General features: G+C 45.2%; 1 protein-coding gene across 1 annotated transcript in view; it reads left to right on the forward strand.

Annotated features, from left to right (window-relative positions):
* Nucleotides 1-16,489, forward strand: part of NHLRC2 (NHL repeat containing 2) — a 1,194,979-nt gene that overhangs the window by 362,718 nt on the left and 815,772 nt on the right. Inside the window, exon 3 of the mRNA XM_069611865.1 lies at nt 4,380-4,835. Within this exon, the coding sequence (XP_069467966.1) occupies nt 4,380-4,835 (456 nt within the window). The remainder of the gene's footprint in view (nt 1-4,379; nt 4,836-16,489) is intronic.

Below are 16,489 nucleotides of genomic sequence, written 5' to 3' on the forward strand. Positions count from 1 at the left end.
CTTTGTTTTCTTTTCCCTTTTCTTGTGTGAGAGACAACAGTCTTTATTTCTGTGGTTGATTCAAACCAGTGTAGTGCTGTTGATTAGGGTTAGAAGTGCAAAGAAAGCGGCTTGTGGAATTCAGCAGCCTGCTTAGGTGTCTTCTGGTAGGACCTTCCTATACGATTCACTCTGGAGCAGTCCTCTTTGTTCCGCCCTCTTTACTCCGATCAATTGTTGTAGATGAAAACACTAACTGGCCTGTTGTCTTCTTCCCTGCCTTTCTTTAGTGCAGACCCGTGTTCATTACGGATAGTCTTTGTTAAACCATGGTTCAGGGTCTCAATACCACTGTAAGGGACCCACAGTCTCTGTATAACATGAGGATCATCCTTGACTATCCCCTCCTTCGGTATCAGACCTTCTCCAGTGTCTACGGACACCCTGATCGCTTCATCCTTCTCCCACTTACATCGTTCGCAGGTCGAATGCCTGCTTCGTAGTCCACCTCAGCCGGCGCTCTGAATATGAATCCGCTTCATACTCCAGCTGTCAGAGCGGCTCTTTTGTTATTATGCGTCAATCGCGTAAGACCTGCCTTCGGCTGCCCGCGTCGGGATTCGTCCTCGGCTCAGCCCGTATCTCCTCCTTTGCAAGGGAGGTGGCCGGAGGGGAAAACTGGTGTTTAGGTCTGCAGCTTTGCAGCGAGGGAGCCTTTGGACTTCGTCACGGCCTTCTGCTCTCACGGAATGTCTTCAACTCAGCCAAGGGGCTGAAAACAGCCATTTCAACAGTGCAACCGGCGCAACATGTTTTCTTCAATAAACAGGGCTACCTCTGCTAATAAGCACACTCGTAACACTGTTCCTCGTCAGGTGCAGCTGTCTCCTACATCATATCAAAACATAACAACAAAAACCAGTACTTTAGAACAAAGCACCTACGGCTCCACCAATAACTTCCAATTGGATCTCAGAAGTGTCAATCAAGCACAGAGATCCTATGACCTCATCCATTTGCTCTCTCCATACTGTGATGCTTGAATAAGTCGGAGCCACCCATCTGTGTCTGGGACTGATTACCTTTTAATCCCTTCACCTCATCGCACGGCCGAAAACGGGTGTTCCTAGATGCGCTGGCCTTCCGACGAGGGACGTCCCTTTGTTAGACACCTATCAGGCCACCACTTGGATGACTGAGTTTTTTCTGAGGTGTTACTGCCTTGACTCTTTGCCAGGGGAGGCTGCTCATTTTGGATCTCTCCCGAAAAGAATTTGAGGTACTCCATATTCGGGATTTAAACATACTTTAGCATAGTATTAGTAACCCATTATTGGCTAAGTAAAAGTGTATTTTAATTTGAAAAAAAATCCTTTTTCTATGTAATCCAAACATTCTTTGTAGCGATCAATTTCTGCCTTGTTTATTGTATCGGCCTCATTCACCCCAGACTGGTGTCAAGGTACTGCTCGTTCCGTTGGTCTGAACACATCCATGTTATTTTATGGTATCGCTTTGCAAGTCTACGAAAAGATGAGGAGTCTACAGTGATCCTGTCCATTCAAAGCAAAAATAACTTAACTTCGATCATGTTTTTTCTGATTGATACAATCTCACTCCCACAGATTAGGCATCACATTGCCTCGTATCGTTCAAAACTCTTGGGAATACAGTGATCACTTCTCCTCATTAGTTCTACTGTTCCACCTGGTCTCTGTTGAGCATGGATCATTGGGTGGAGCATTGGCAAGGAGGAATGTGTGTTTCCACCTATGTACCAGCTACGCCACTTGCCTGTGGAGCCAAGCCTGTGCTCCGTGGAGCTGGCCTGAAATGTGTGCAATGGGGCTGTTCCTGGAGCTAGTTCAAAAGAAGTGGAATCCTGCTGTCCATCAGAAAGTACATTACTGAAGTCTTACAGCTTCTTCCAGAACACATTACTGGGTTCTGATACAGGAATGTACCACCTTTACAGCATATTCTTTTCTTAGTTGTGGGATTTTTACGGAGAAGAAGTCCCCAGCATCTCCAGCTCTCCTCCCAAAAATGGTCAATAAGCACTGCCTTCTCGGTGGTTGGTGATAGCCTCTGAAACCCCTTTATAATGCAATACACATATGACCTTTCTAGTGCAAAGGAAATTCTGAAAAAGAACCCATAGCTGGTCCTGTTGCTCAGGGAGTTTAGTGCTTGCTCATGGGGCTCTCCCTCCAGATGCCAGGTGCGTCTTAGAAGTAAAACATAGAATCTTAGATTTGATCCTATTTAAAGCCAAATCTTGTTCTTCAGGAAAGGCATTTAGTGCTTAGATAATTCTATGGAAACCGATTGGCGTATGATCAAGTAGTATATATCATCTACATACCCCACATCTTGCAAATGATAAATCCAGCTTTCGGGGGAACAGTTTTTCCTTTTATCAACCAGTCTCCTGCATCAGCAATATCAATATAAAAATCAATGGAGAAGGACACAGCCTTGTGTCAAGCCTGGATGAATAGGGATAGGCTGTCTAAACTGTCCATTGGCACTTAGCCTCACTGTCACTATAGTATTTGAATGCAATACAACTAATATAATTAAAATGTAGTGTTAATGTTTGTATGATTAGTCCTGCTGGGGCGTATTCGCCTGAAAGCCCCCAGAGAGCTCCATATCGCTGCTGAAATGTGTCTTCTCTCAAGACAATGGGCCTCATTAGGAGGTTGCGCTCCCGAAATGAAGGTTTCCGGTACGGGACTGGCACCGTTCATTACGGGATGCGCAATTACGAGGTTCCCTATGCGGGACATGGAAAGGATGTCTGGTAAAACCAGACGTCCTTTCCGCGTCCCGCGAGGGGACCAACGAGGTAATAACGGGCTCGTTATGGGCCCGTTATTAGCTCCATCCCCATTGAGCCCTCTGGGGGCTCAAATGGGAATGGGGATCGGTTCCTTCACAGAGGAATTACCAGGTCCTCCAATGTTGGAATGACCCGATATTCCTCATTGAAGGAACCCGGTGCTGGAACACGGTATGGAGGCAGCCATGCCCTTAATAGAACGTATTAAGGGCATGGCTGCCTCCATACTCGTAATGAGGCCTAATGAAACCCATCGTCCCCCTTTGTTAAAAAAAAGTGCTTTTCAGTTTCCGTTAATGAACAACACATTTTGCACAATCGTACAGTTTTATTTTTTCTTAACATATTTCTATTACTGTTTAATTGTCAGGTTGGTTGATTATATATGTTTGCCAACAAAAGCCAGGAAAATTGGTCAGGTGCAACACACTCGCCTTGGGAACAGGGCATGGCATGCAACATGGTCTGATCCCAGCTTGAGATCTTACAAGCTGTAGAGGAATCTGGCATGAAGCGCTATATTGAAACACTAATAGATTATAAAACCAGAGATGAGAAAATATGGGGTCAAATCCCTTGTTGAAGACAGGGCTCAATACCAGCTTTGCCACTTACCTCAAATTCTGTGACTTTGGGTAAATGACTTTCTCTTGCTGGGCCTGATCTGTCAGTATTGCAAAAGTGATTGTGTTGATTTGTCTCTTGGTTTACTCATGCCAAATCTTTTTAAGTTTCTTCCCATGATGCACTGGAGTACCAGAATGATTTCACATCCTGTGACGTCAATTTCTTTATTGTGACATTGGTTGATTTCAAAACCTATGCCAATTAGGGGACCTAGGGGCCCTGCATGTCTTGTGCCACTCAGGCCATCACAAATCCTGGAAAAGGCCCTGGACAAAGCCATTTTATGAGTGACACGAGATCAATTATAACTCCAGTCTTAGTATATTCAGGTGAAAGAGATTGCTACTGTGTTTGCAAAAGTTGGCGGCCAAGGGTAAATTAACACATATGTACATGTAGTGCTGAAACAAATGGTCATGCAAACAGACTGAAATGCTTTGAACCCCAGCCACAAGGAAGGAGTCAGCCTCCCACTGGGGCCGCACCCTGACCATGTGCGAGGCGTAATGCGAAGCAACTGCAAATGCACAGGCCTGTTGTCCCATCATGGCTTCCTTCCGTGCCTCCACACTAGTGCATTGCAACTCTTATTTTAGCATATTTGGCTGCAAGCCTGGAATGGAAACGACCCAGCAGTAAATCCTATTTTCTTTTGAAGACTAGAGTTAAAACTACACACCAGCTTCTGCCAATTCTCTATCAGTGCTTCTGTTCTTGTTAGCGTTCTTGAAATTGAATTGTGAACCCTTCTTCTCCACATTAGCGGGCTTAAGTGTGCAGGTTATGTTTCTTTTTTCTTCCTTGAGGAATTTCCGACATATCCATCACTAATGGCACCCTCTGCATTTGTTAACATTTTGTTAGGACTTATTGAAACATAGTACTATTTGGCTCTTGACATTGATCTTTGTATTTCCTGTGTTTTCAGATGGCCTGCTTGTTGTTGGGGTCCATTCAGCCAAATTTCCAAATGAGAAGGTGCTGGACAATATCAAAAGCGCCGTCCTTCGATACAACATAACCCACCCTGTTGTAAACGACGCCGAAGCCACTCTTTGGCAAGAGCTGGAGATCTCCTGCTGGCCCACCCTGGTCATCCTGGGGCCGCATGGCAACCTGCTTTTCTCCTTAGTTGGAGAAGGGAACAAAGAAAGGTTATTTTTATTTACCTCGTTGGCGCTTAAGTACTACAGCGATAAAGAAGAAATTACGTCGGAAAAGATCGCAACAAAGCTGTACCGAGATTCCCTCCCGCCGTCCACTCTGCATTTCCCTGGCAAAGTGACCCTCGACCATTCAGGCAATAGGTTGGTGATCGCGGACACTGGAAACCACCGAATTTTGGTTGCACAGAAAAATGGCCAAATCCTACAAGCAATAGGAGGTACGTGCCGCATATATTTCTCCAGTGGTAACTGTTAAAATGTCTGTATAGTTCGACCCACAGTGGTTAAAGAATTTAAAAGGCAAACGATTATCCAACTCTTTGCGAGCTGTTTTTACTTTTAAGCACTTGAAGATAGAACTAGTACATTCAGTAGTTGGCAATGTCATGAACCTGGTAAGCAGCGTCATTTCTCCGAAACCCGAGGCATAGCATAACCAACATCACGTAACCATTTACCCTGAGCTGACATCGGGAAGCGGCATCCTCAACACGCATGTAGATCCTCAGGATACTACACTACACTTAGACATAACTGTGAATGTTAGCATGTAAAATGTAATATAACCCACTAACCGATATAAGGTCAAATTTCTCTCGCACAACAAGCCACACGCACTTCAACACACAACAACAACACATAAGCCGCACCAACAGCACACACGAACTGACACTGATCCAATATTCACACCAAAGCTCAACACCCAGTGTCTACCGAGTTGAAGCTGTCAACAGTACACCACTCCTCTCACTATCCTACTCCCTCTTCACCTTACTAACCCATCCCACCTTCCTGTTTACAGATCCACCAGAGCGCTTGGGGACCAATTCCGTTGGTGACGGTGCGCTATACAAGTACCTTTAACATAAAATAACATGATGTGCCATTGCAAGATCTCTTTATTGAAAACACACGTTTGCCAAATGTTAATAAACAATGTTTGCAAACTGGTTGTGGCAGATGCTATTAATTAAACTCGCACAACAGACAGTACCATTTAATTAAACTAACCTTTATTTTAAAACACTATTTGCCAGGATCCGGATTTTCACTAAAGGTGATTGGTTGGATGAAGCGACTTGTGCGAAGTTCCAGTCTGCCTTTTAATCTTTTCCCCTCCGTTGTTTTCTTTATACCAACACACTTTCTCTCACCGTTCTTCTGGCTGCCAGTCTCCAACTCCCTCAGGGTCAGCCGCTTCTCAAAGCAACGAGCTGGGGGTAGATCTCTCTCCACGGCAGGGGCCTCCCTCTGGAACAGCCTTCCTGCCTCCCTGAAACTTGAGGAGAACCATCTCCGGTTCCGGAAGCACCTCAAAACCTTCCTCTTTGCTTCTGCTTTCTCTGTCCCTCTCCCCTGCTAAATTCTACACTGAAATTGCACTGAATCTGCAACTGGGCCACTCTCACCGACCTCGGTCCTGGGCCCAGCCACTCTCCACTTGCACTGCCTCCCTGGCATCCCCTGCACTGCGGGACTGTCTCTGTATCCCTACAGCCCCCCCCTTCCCAGCACTTGTCTGCACTTACCTTGCACTTGCCACCAGCTAGCCCTATTTATTAATTTATTTTTATTCTACTTACTTGTACTGCACTTCCCCCTCCCCCTTCCCCTTGCACTTTTCCCTTCCCCTACCCCTGCACTTGCGCGGTCTGAATGATACCTGACCTAGTAGGATCGTTGTCTGTCTTCCCCTTGTGCCCCCCCTCCCTGCCTCGTCGCGCCTTGAAACACTTGTGTATAGGCGCGTTACAAATGCCATATATCATATCATATCAGTCTTTTCTAGCACCTGAATTCCAGAGCTTTTGAGTGGGATTCCATTAGTCCCAACATGGAAGCTGGCCCTTATCTTCCATAAATGTATTTTCTTCATACACCTCTTTTAGCACGCAATGGGCCTCATTATAAGATTGCCGGTCCGGGAACTACGGTACCGGTAAGCATGCCTACGAGTTCTGCTCGCGGGTGCCATTGCAGCCGCCAGGACTGGCCTGGCGGCTGTACCGGCACTCGCGAGCAGAACATGTTGGATGCACCGGCACTGTTCACAACAGTGCCGGTGCATCCGGCTTCCCCATTGGGAATGGGGAAGAATATTTTCCGGCGCCCAGGAATGGCCAAATACCGGGTCCGGCAAGACCATAATGACCCGGTAATTGCTCATTCCAGGGTGTCGGAAAAAATAATATACCAGAGGCAGCCGTGCCTGTATTACTGCAGCCTTGTAATGAGGCCCACTGATTCCCAAAATGCCAATGTCTCACACAGTGTGTTGAGATTGTTAGGCCAATTTTCTGAATTCAGTGTTTTGCTTGATTAGTTAATGGTCTTTGTCCGATTTGTAAAGTGTGTGTATTAGGACTTCAGTGACCAGAAAGCAGCATTTCTTTCTTGGTGCAATTATATAGCCCAAACTGATGAAATGTATGAGATTTAGTCTGCATTTGCTAGAATGCAGAATTTTTTTACCATGGTTCAACTGTCTTTTTCACCTCTTTGGAACATCCACCTGTGGCTCATCCTTTTAACTAGTAGAGTTCCACATCTCCTCACAGTATACCTATCTTAGTGTTCTGCTTATTTGTCCCAATTTTGATTGTGATCGATGTACCACAGTGAGTCTTTTAAATTTCCCAGCTGCTCGATCATCGTCCCCTATCTATCTCACAGCATAATTACCCCCTTTCTACCTTGCTTGGCCTTTCACAGCATTTCTTCATGAGTCATCCACCAAGCGCCTCGCATGGTGGATCGGTGCTTTGCTAAGAACTTCTCTCTTTTGGTGTCCCTCTGCCTCCGGTGTGTTGTCTCTTTGCACTTGGAGAGCTCTCCAGCCATCTCAAGCATATGCAACCAAGCATTCATGTATCAGTAGCTTAGGTCTTGCAGCATTGCTTGCACTTTCGAACTAGCATACCAACACCCTGTGCGTGGTAGCATGTCTTGAACAGCAGCACTGTACGGTTCTGTACTCCTAGTCTGCAGTTTATATTAGCAGCATGGCTTGCATTGTCAACTCTGTGGCCTCGCACTCAGTCCTCAAGGCTCTCTCGGCCCCTTCAGTTTTTCTCGCCTTCCTCTGCATTCACTCACTTTTCAGTATCCTTAAGCATTAGTCCTTCTTTTATTTTGGCTTTCTCTGGCCTCTATCAGACCTTTATAAAGTTGTCCTGTCTATCTTCTATACAGCGTACCATGCATGGACGTTACATTGGAAGGTGACTTGGTAGGGTGTTCTGACACAGCTATGAAAACTAAGAACAGCTGAAGGCCTTATTAGTTTTAATATTTTAGTAAAATGGTTCAATGGCATGGGGTGCAAGGCACTCCACATGCATTGCAAGAAAGCAACGCAGAGGTAGAAATTGAAGAACGCTTGGCAATCCTCAATCGCACCATGCATCTGCTCACCAGTGCATCTGATCAATAGGATACATATCTGGTTAGTCTGATATGCTTAGTCCAACACATAGTGTGTGCCCTTTCTACTTGTAATCAAAGAACATTGCATGTGCAGCAGGTTGGAACTAGAGCTCCAGCACCGTAAATCGTACAGTATAGTCCTTCAAGTCATCAGAAGTCGATTTGGTGGCATATGTTTTTACTGATCAACACTTTCCTTGGGACCTTTACCCCTCCATTGTTGAGAAATGCACTTTTTCACCAGCGCTTTCATAAACTTCTGAAAGAACTGCTATTTAACCATTACATCTAAAGGTTCGTTATTTTTGCTAACTATTCTTAGCAAGCTGTTTCTATTGATATAAGACCAATCCATTGGTGCATGAAATATCTCTAGAAGCATATAGCAAACGATATACATATTGGACAAATCATAAGACGTTTCTCTGGTAGGCAGTCATCCAACCCTTGAGAATCTTCCAACAAGGTGACTTCATTAGGCAGGCTTAGTTACCCTGAAGGTGCACAGGGCTTTCTCTGAATAACATGGTGTTTTGCTCGCTCTTAGAGCAGGCGTGCACACTGCAACACCTGGACCAGTCTGCCCTTGCAGCCTGCTGCTTACCCTTGCTCTGGAACACTAACCTGCCATCTGTAGGCTTGTCTGACAGTGCGTTTGCCTTAGACATAGCTGCAAGAGAGACCTTCATGAATAGCACAGCAAATCTCCATGATCAGCGCCTCGCAATCAAATCCTAGTTAGTTTAAACTGCCCTATGCGCAAACGGTCCAAACACAGAATGACCACTAATCAACTCCAACTTCCATACCGAGAAGACTTCCCTTCTCCAAGCCATTCATAGCCACCAAATCTACATGGTAAATTAGAACCCTAGGAGTAACTGCATACTCTGGCAATGACGGAACCACACATTCACCACAGCATTAAATCAAACCACTACTAGATCAAAGTATGACAGTCAGTTCATGCATTCCTGGCTGAAAGCCACACAGCTAAAAGTGGATGGAGTACAATACAGCAAAGACGGACTACTGCAAAGTGCTACTGTGTATACTGCAGAAGAAACTGATCACCTGTCTACACAAACCCGAATAGACCAGGGCATCGCTCTAACCAAGAGGAGAACCGGCAACGTACCTCTACGGACTCCTAATCAAAGCACATATCACCCTCAAACCCCTCAAAACCAGACACAAAGCTATTTATGAGAATGGGGCCGATCATCGTAGAATGGTGATCCGGCAAACGTTGTCTTGTTAGGCTACCACTCATGTTTCTCTATCCACCAAGACCAAAACATCGGGGAGGAGTGGGACAGAAACCAGCCAGAGGCAGACAGAGAGTAAGTGCTGTTTGCTTTTGGCACGGCCTGGCAAGCTGGCATTGATTTATCAGCTAGCGGCATACGTGCCCAGTCCCCCAGGCCTTCTTAATGATCATACTCCAGTCAGTGCAATCACCATAACCTGGATAGCATTGATGGGAAGGGGTGTGCATGTTCTCTGCAGAAGTGTTCCCATGTAGTAGTTTACCGCTCATATTGATATGTGGAAGTGTGGTTTATTTGCTAATGTTTGACAACTTCTCACAAAGTAGTTCTTTATTTATCCTTGCTGCTTTTGTCTTTTCCTGGGAACTGATGATAAACCATTGATCTACTCCTTCATAATGCCTCTCCTGAGTTTTCCTCAGTTGGGATTCTGCGTTAGTTTCAGATAGTTGCGTTCGAGTCCCGGGCCCTTTAAGTTGCTTGATCTAGAGCCAGTACAGGCGGGAGGAGATCGGTGCTGCTGGATGTTCATTTGCATCTAAGGAAGGGCCATGAAAAGGAAGTGAGATCATGGACCCGTGTCAAGGGATTGGCAGTCGAGATCACATGTTAGTGGTAAAACTACACAGATTGCTAGTGTTTTGTAAGTTTAAAACTTGCTGAGTTTTGACAGTAAAGAAAGTAAAACATAAAGCTTGCTTCTGTGCCTTGAGTAGAATCAAGGTTTCTCTGTACTAGACGCATATGGGGAATTTATTTTGGCACTCATCCCACCTTTACTTAGCGTGTCTCTTGTAATCTATGGTGCTTTCTCAGAAAAGTCAAACAAATGATAGATTACAGTGTTTCATGCCTGGGATAGCGTTTCTGGGACATGGGTATCAGAAAGTCAACACACATAGAGATGACTGATATGTTACATTGAAGCGAAATTAAAGCCATTCACTTCTACCCAATGCATAATTAATGGGTCTTGGTGGCAGGGTTAGCATGGAGTTTTTTTGCTCTGTCAGTTAATATTCTTTGACAAACAGTTGAAGGGCGAGGAGGGGGCAGAGAGTATACAATAAGGGAGGCTTAGTTTTAACCCCAGTTGCAGTACAACACCAACATTGTCTGATCCTTGCTAAATCCCCTTATCTCTCTGTATCTCAGTTCACTTATCTGCCAACATTGGGAATGCATAAAATGACTTCCATTAACATCAAGTTCTACATAAAAACTAAAAGTAGGTGTTGACGAGGAGAGGAAATTACTGACGGGCCCATTGGCCAGTACTCACCCTTGAAAACTAGTAATACAAGATAGCTACACCATGCGAGGACAGAGTGCAGGATTCCCATACTCCGGCAAATTTCAATAATCAGGACTCAGTAAATTGGCAAAGGGAAGTCCGTTTAATGATACATACATCAGTTTATGGAAATCAGCAGCATCACAAACACCTGCCTCACCCCGACTTGTTCGAACATTAGTCAAACGGCCTCTTTTATGGGCAAAATCCATCATCATTGACGTCTAATTCTACAAAAAATCATTGTGCAATATAATTTGTTGGGAAAGGTAACTTAAGTATAGGTGCTGTAACTGTATATGGAAATAACGCAAGTGGATTGGATAACTCTTATCGGGTGGGCGTCTGTGCCCTTCCCTCTACACCACACGTGATTGATGTCGCTACAAGTACGACGTCTCATTGGTTAGTGTCTATAGGACCCTAGATTACATGGTCCCTTGTGATTGGGCAAGTTACACCCCTAAACATAAATCTCCATTTTAATTAGCAGCTATAGAGTAGACACCCAGGTGCCTAGTGTCCCTAGATCCACCCTTCCTCCCTTCCATCAATCAGTGTTTTGGGCATTGTGTCAATTAGTTGGCTGGGTATGGCCTCGGATCTGTAGTCTCTTATCAGGAAAAGTTATGGCACCCCCTGGTTCTGGATGACATCAGGCGGTGGTACAACTTCGCGCCTGTCTGGTCACGTGTTGGTTCACCGTGAATCTGCTTCAGTTTCCAACCTTTTGTGTATTTAATTCTGTGTGCGCTCGACCACCTGCGTGGGCCTCTCTTATCTTGACCTTCACGTGCGGGCTGGTATTCTCTGTAGTTGGAGTCTCGTGAGCTCATGCTCAGCTCCCCTTCTCTGGTTGACCTCAATCTCCCCGGTATAAGCCTCTCTTTGTTGAGTTTCGATTCCGCTCCTTCTCTGGTCTTTGCTGGGTTTCTAAACTCGGCCTGTAAGGCCTTTGGCCGCCTGGGTACATTTCTGCTTTCACAAAATGGAGTCGCATGTGTACATTGTGCAGTATTGAGCTAGATATATGGTTGATGCTTGCCGCTCTACTCTTCTACTAGGCATTGCAAGCGGTATCGATTTCTTATCCTCTTGCATTTCAAGCTTATTTACACACATTCAGTAGGGCGGTTGCTTCCATATTGTCTTATGGCACCATTCTCTCCCCTGCATCCATTATCATTATCCTTGCAGTTACTAGTACTAGCATTCGTGCTTTCAGTAGCCAAATCTGTTTGTTCTCGGGGCTGCTCGGGCCCATGGTTTATTTTCATTGGCCTTCCATTAAGGCTTTAGGGGTCTCCTCGTGGAACATGTGCAGGTATTCCTCATTTCGTATCCATGGCTGGTATGGCTGTTTGATAGGGTATTGTGCTGCCCAGGGTTGTCGCGTTATGGCTGCTTCAACCGGTATTGATCTCCTTACGTACAAGGGGCAGAGTCCCAGTGCGGCTCTCTGTTGGTTCATTTGCTCCTCATACGTCATGTACCACGGCGAGTACCTTACTGGCAACTCGCAATGGGGAGCAGGGGTGCGGGTCATATCTGGGACCTCCTCTACATAGGTTATTCAGTTGTGCCTGGAAGTGTTTAAGAGTGCTCCCTCTTCCAGTGTTGAGTTGTGGGCAATTGTCTTTATAACTTGTAGTCTTACTTATACATAGCAAGAGCTGCAATCTAAACCCTGGGGATACCGAATGCACTGCGACAAGGGCGCCACACAGGCTGCAAGTTTTGCTTGCTGATATCCAGGGATGTCATTTCACCAAAATGCCAGGGGTAGCGGAAGTGACATCACACGACCCATGACCTCTGATGATGAAGTGATGTCATCTGTCCCACCCCGAAGTGACATCACTGGAAGAGATGGAACATGACCTCTCACCCATGGCAAAACAGGAAGTGGCATCACATAGCATTGTTTCTAAGTACGCTATGAAAAATATGGTAATGGTATCACTGTAAAGTAATCTACATTCCATACAGGAGTGGATCACGAAACGTATCGTAAATATCAGTGCGTATAGGCCCATATTACCAAATTACTGTGAATGTAAGCAGAAGTCCAAGCCCAAACGATAATGATGTGTTATATAGCGAATTACGCTTAAGCGCTTCTTATAGAACAAATATACATACAGTATTACCCAACCTGTGTTACTCATTTATCAACCTCAGCAGGAAGAAAGCCTGAGTTGACCTTGCCGGGTGTCGAACCTGCAACCTGCAGATCACTGCCCACTGAGCGATCTTACCGGCTTTAGCTACCAGAAAACCAGCCACTCTAGAAACAAAGAGCCGCATGCTGCTGGCCGCAGCCCAGGAGCCTCAATTTAAAAAAACTTTTATTTTTTTTGAGGTAGCAAGGGAGACCACAGGGGTAGCAGTTGCAACCCCTGGCGACCCATAAATGATGTCCCTGCTGATATCATGCAACTCATGAACCGAAATAGAATTGACAAGAAAAAGCTCAAGGTAGTTCCTCGATTTAGGACACCACACAGGGAGAAGGCTTTTTATACGGGCCGGATTCACAAGAGGCAAACCAGGATCTGCCCTGAGCACTTCAGATGTGCTCATTTTATCTCATACAGACCCTTTAGGATATTGCAGAATGATATAACAGATTTTATGACATGCTCCAGCCAGGGACTTCTGTCATGACCCTTGCCCCTGGCCCTCACTTGCAAGTCAGCCTTCCTGTTAGGGCCGGGTGAAAGGCCTTAAAACCTCATCCAAGACTCTCTTGGAGTCAGTCCTGGCCGTCTTTGGTGCCAGGTTCATAACCATCATGAAGACCAACATTAGAATGGGACTATTTACTTGGAAATATTTAACTTGGGGGTCGGGGGGGGGGGTTGGAGGCACACACATAGCTCAGTTACAAGGAACTGAGCTATGCGGTCTAGTCTTTTGGGTGTGGCAGGCCTGGTACTACTTTACCTGAGACAATTTAAACCGCACCCAAACAGCAGAACATGCTTTGCGTTATTCTGCTGTGGGCAGCGCAACGCTCATAGTGTCCAGTTCTTTAATGCCAGTTTACCTGAAACCAAGGAGCTGCAGAGAGAGAAAGATCACTACGAAACTTACCTGGAACAGTATTCTGTCTTCAATCCATCGCTGACTTCAGTTCCACTCACCTGAAGGTACGAACTTCATCATCCGGCACCGCATGCATCCTGGAATACCATAATCTGGAAAGAGTAGAAAGAAAGACAGCATTAGTAAGCGTTTACTCACGTTTCCCCCCGAATGAAGAAAGCCACACAATTCTTACCTGGGTAGTCCTCTCCTGGTCAGTATCATTGCTGGAACATTACGGCGCTCGGCGAGGAACATCGCAACCTGCAAGGAGAGAAAAGACACAGGTTAGCAATATAAAAGGCGAAACAGCGATGCGCATCGCGCATTACTCACCGGACAGCATTGCGCACATCGCGCTTTCGCCTACCGGCCCATGCTCATCTTCAAACTGCATGACAACACCAAAATACCTTTCCATACCTAAAAAGAAAGAAGCGAGACATTATTATTCGAACTAAGAGGAACATAAGAACTGCATATAAAGACTGTAAAGCAGCAAACCTACAGAGTCGCAGCAGGCCTGGATTCCCACAGGGGGGCTTGCACCAGTGAAGTAACTTGTCGCTGCTCGCCCCCCACATATACGTGCCCCTGCCACGAGGAGCAGGACGGAGAATCCACCTTTTACAATATTAAGGTGAGGAGATGGCCCAAGGGGGAGGAAAGAGTTGAGGCCAAAGAAGGTGGGAAAACAAAGACAATCTGGTATTGAATCCAGCTCTCCTATATTGCAGACCCATCTGTAACCAGAGGCCTTACCAAGGGACCGGGAGAGGGTTCGAGAGTGCAAATCATCCAACCAGGGCTGGGTGCCGTCCCCGTGGATACCAGGTGAGCGTAACACTTGTTCCACTGACCATGAGTGTGGCACACAATAATAAACGCCTTTTTTATTTTTATTTGAACCCTGGGTTCTTTCTTGAGAAGGCACCCAAACTGTCTCACACCCACCTTAACAAATACCCTGTGTCGCAATGGACCATGAACTAGGCCGGTGTGTAACAATGAAATGTTTATTTATTTATAGAATTCAAGTGAAAATCAGAGCCAATCAAAAGTAGGGCAGCAGCCACCACGGTGTGGCAATACAAATGCAAAACCTTTTAACATCGTCAATTCAATTTCTAACACAAGATACATGCACCTTAAATAGAAATGGAAACAAAGTCACTTTTCTTCACAATCACCGATGGCACATAGGTTATGCACTTCCACCAAACACCTGCTGACTAAATTCTGTGTGGGTGGAAAGAAGTGGCAAGGAGTCAGAAAGAAGAGGGAAAAATCGACTTTTTTAAATTCAACCCACTGCCCAGAATGGGAGGCCAGAAACTAAATGAAAACTCTCAAAATGAGCAAAATGGCATACTCAGATTTTACTGGTTACTTATAGATCAGTTTACACTTGTGGTAGGATATCTGGCTGTATTAAAGAGACAAGGAAGCGTACATGCTACTAAGCAGAGAACTAAAGCAACGTGAATGCATGTGAGAAGATCGATTTTGGGAGGACAACAATGCACAGGAAAACACACGCGGCAGGATTGGAATTTCTTATTTCACATGGGCCTTAAACTGGCAAACATCTAAGAAAATTGGCTTAGGAGTCTAAATCGGAAATCGATTTTTGGGATGAGGAACAAAGGCACAGAACAGATAGGATTTTGAGGGGAAAGGATGACTCTTTATGGGATGATAGTGTGGATTTTTGTATGGGATTTTGCAAGTTGGATTTTTAAAGAAAAGCAAACTACATGGGCAAATTCGGTTTTGTTGGCACAATGAATAGTTCTTCTGAAAATATATTTTAAGGACTATAATTATTAAAGAAAGGCAATTGACATGAGGTGGTTGAGTTCGAATTGCAACCAGCTCACCATGAATCTTTTTATAGGGGAATTCATGTATTTATTTCAAATGATACTAGGGACTGAGACAGATAACTGAAAGAATTTGAAAAGAAATATGCCAACAGATCTAGGCTAACACAGATTCTTCTAGGGAAAGGGTAAACAGAGGATACTGGTAGTTTGGGAAATGACTAGGGTTTTTATGGGATTTTAATAGGATTTGAACAGGATGCAAGGTGAAAGAGCAGGATGTGCAGTTTTTGGGTACTGGGTGATGTGATACTTACAAGGTACACATGAGTTTGGTAATTTGGACAGCCAGAAAGGTCTCTGGACAGCGGAGTCATGCGATCTGATCACTGGGACAGCTGGGCTCTCCCTGGATGGGAACAGCTGGGCAAGGTCTGGTCACTGTGGACAGTGTAATGTGTCGGCTGGGCAAAGGGTCTGGTCACTGGATTCTCCTAAAGGGATCAGCTGCCTATCCTCTTTTCTCCCTGGAGTATTGTGTATGCTTGGTTCTAGATGGGTGGTTCAGCCTGGATCTGGATGGTCCTGCCTGGATGGGATCAGCTGCCTCTGGATCTGGTTTTGGAGTCTTGGAATCTTGAATGTTGAATCTATCCCTTGGGTCTCCCTGTCTCCCTCTTATATAGCCAGTGTGACATAGAATTTTACAATCTAGGGGGGGGGGAGTACTATGGACTTACCCCTCGAATGGGATAGGCCAGACTACTTATGTCCCCTCCTCCCTCCGGGCTGATTGGTTCAGGGAAGTGACCTCACTTTGTGTGTGCATTTTATGACTCCCTTTTTCTCACAAGCCTATTTATTTTTTTTTTACAAAAACGAGTTATGGAACTAAACTTCAAATTGACACTAGTCACCATCATAAAAAGCAGATCTGCAGATCCCATATTTCATAAGAGAATTGGCCAGTT

The sequence above is a fragment of the Ambystoma mexicanum genome, chromosome 8, assembly GCF_040938575.1.
Source record: "Ambystoma mexicanum isolate Mex_15411 chromosome 8, UKY_AmexF1_1, whole genome shotgun sequence".
NCBI lineage: Eukaryota > Metazoa > Chordata > Amphibia > Caudata > Ambystomatidae > Ambystoma > Ambystoma mexicanum.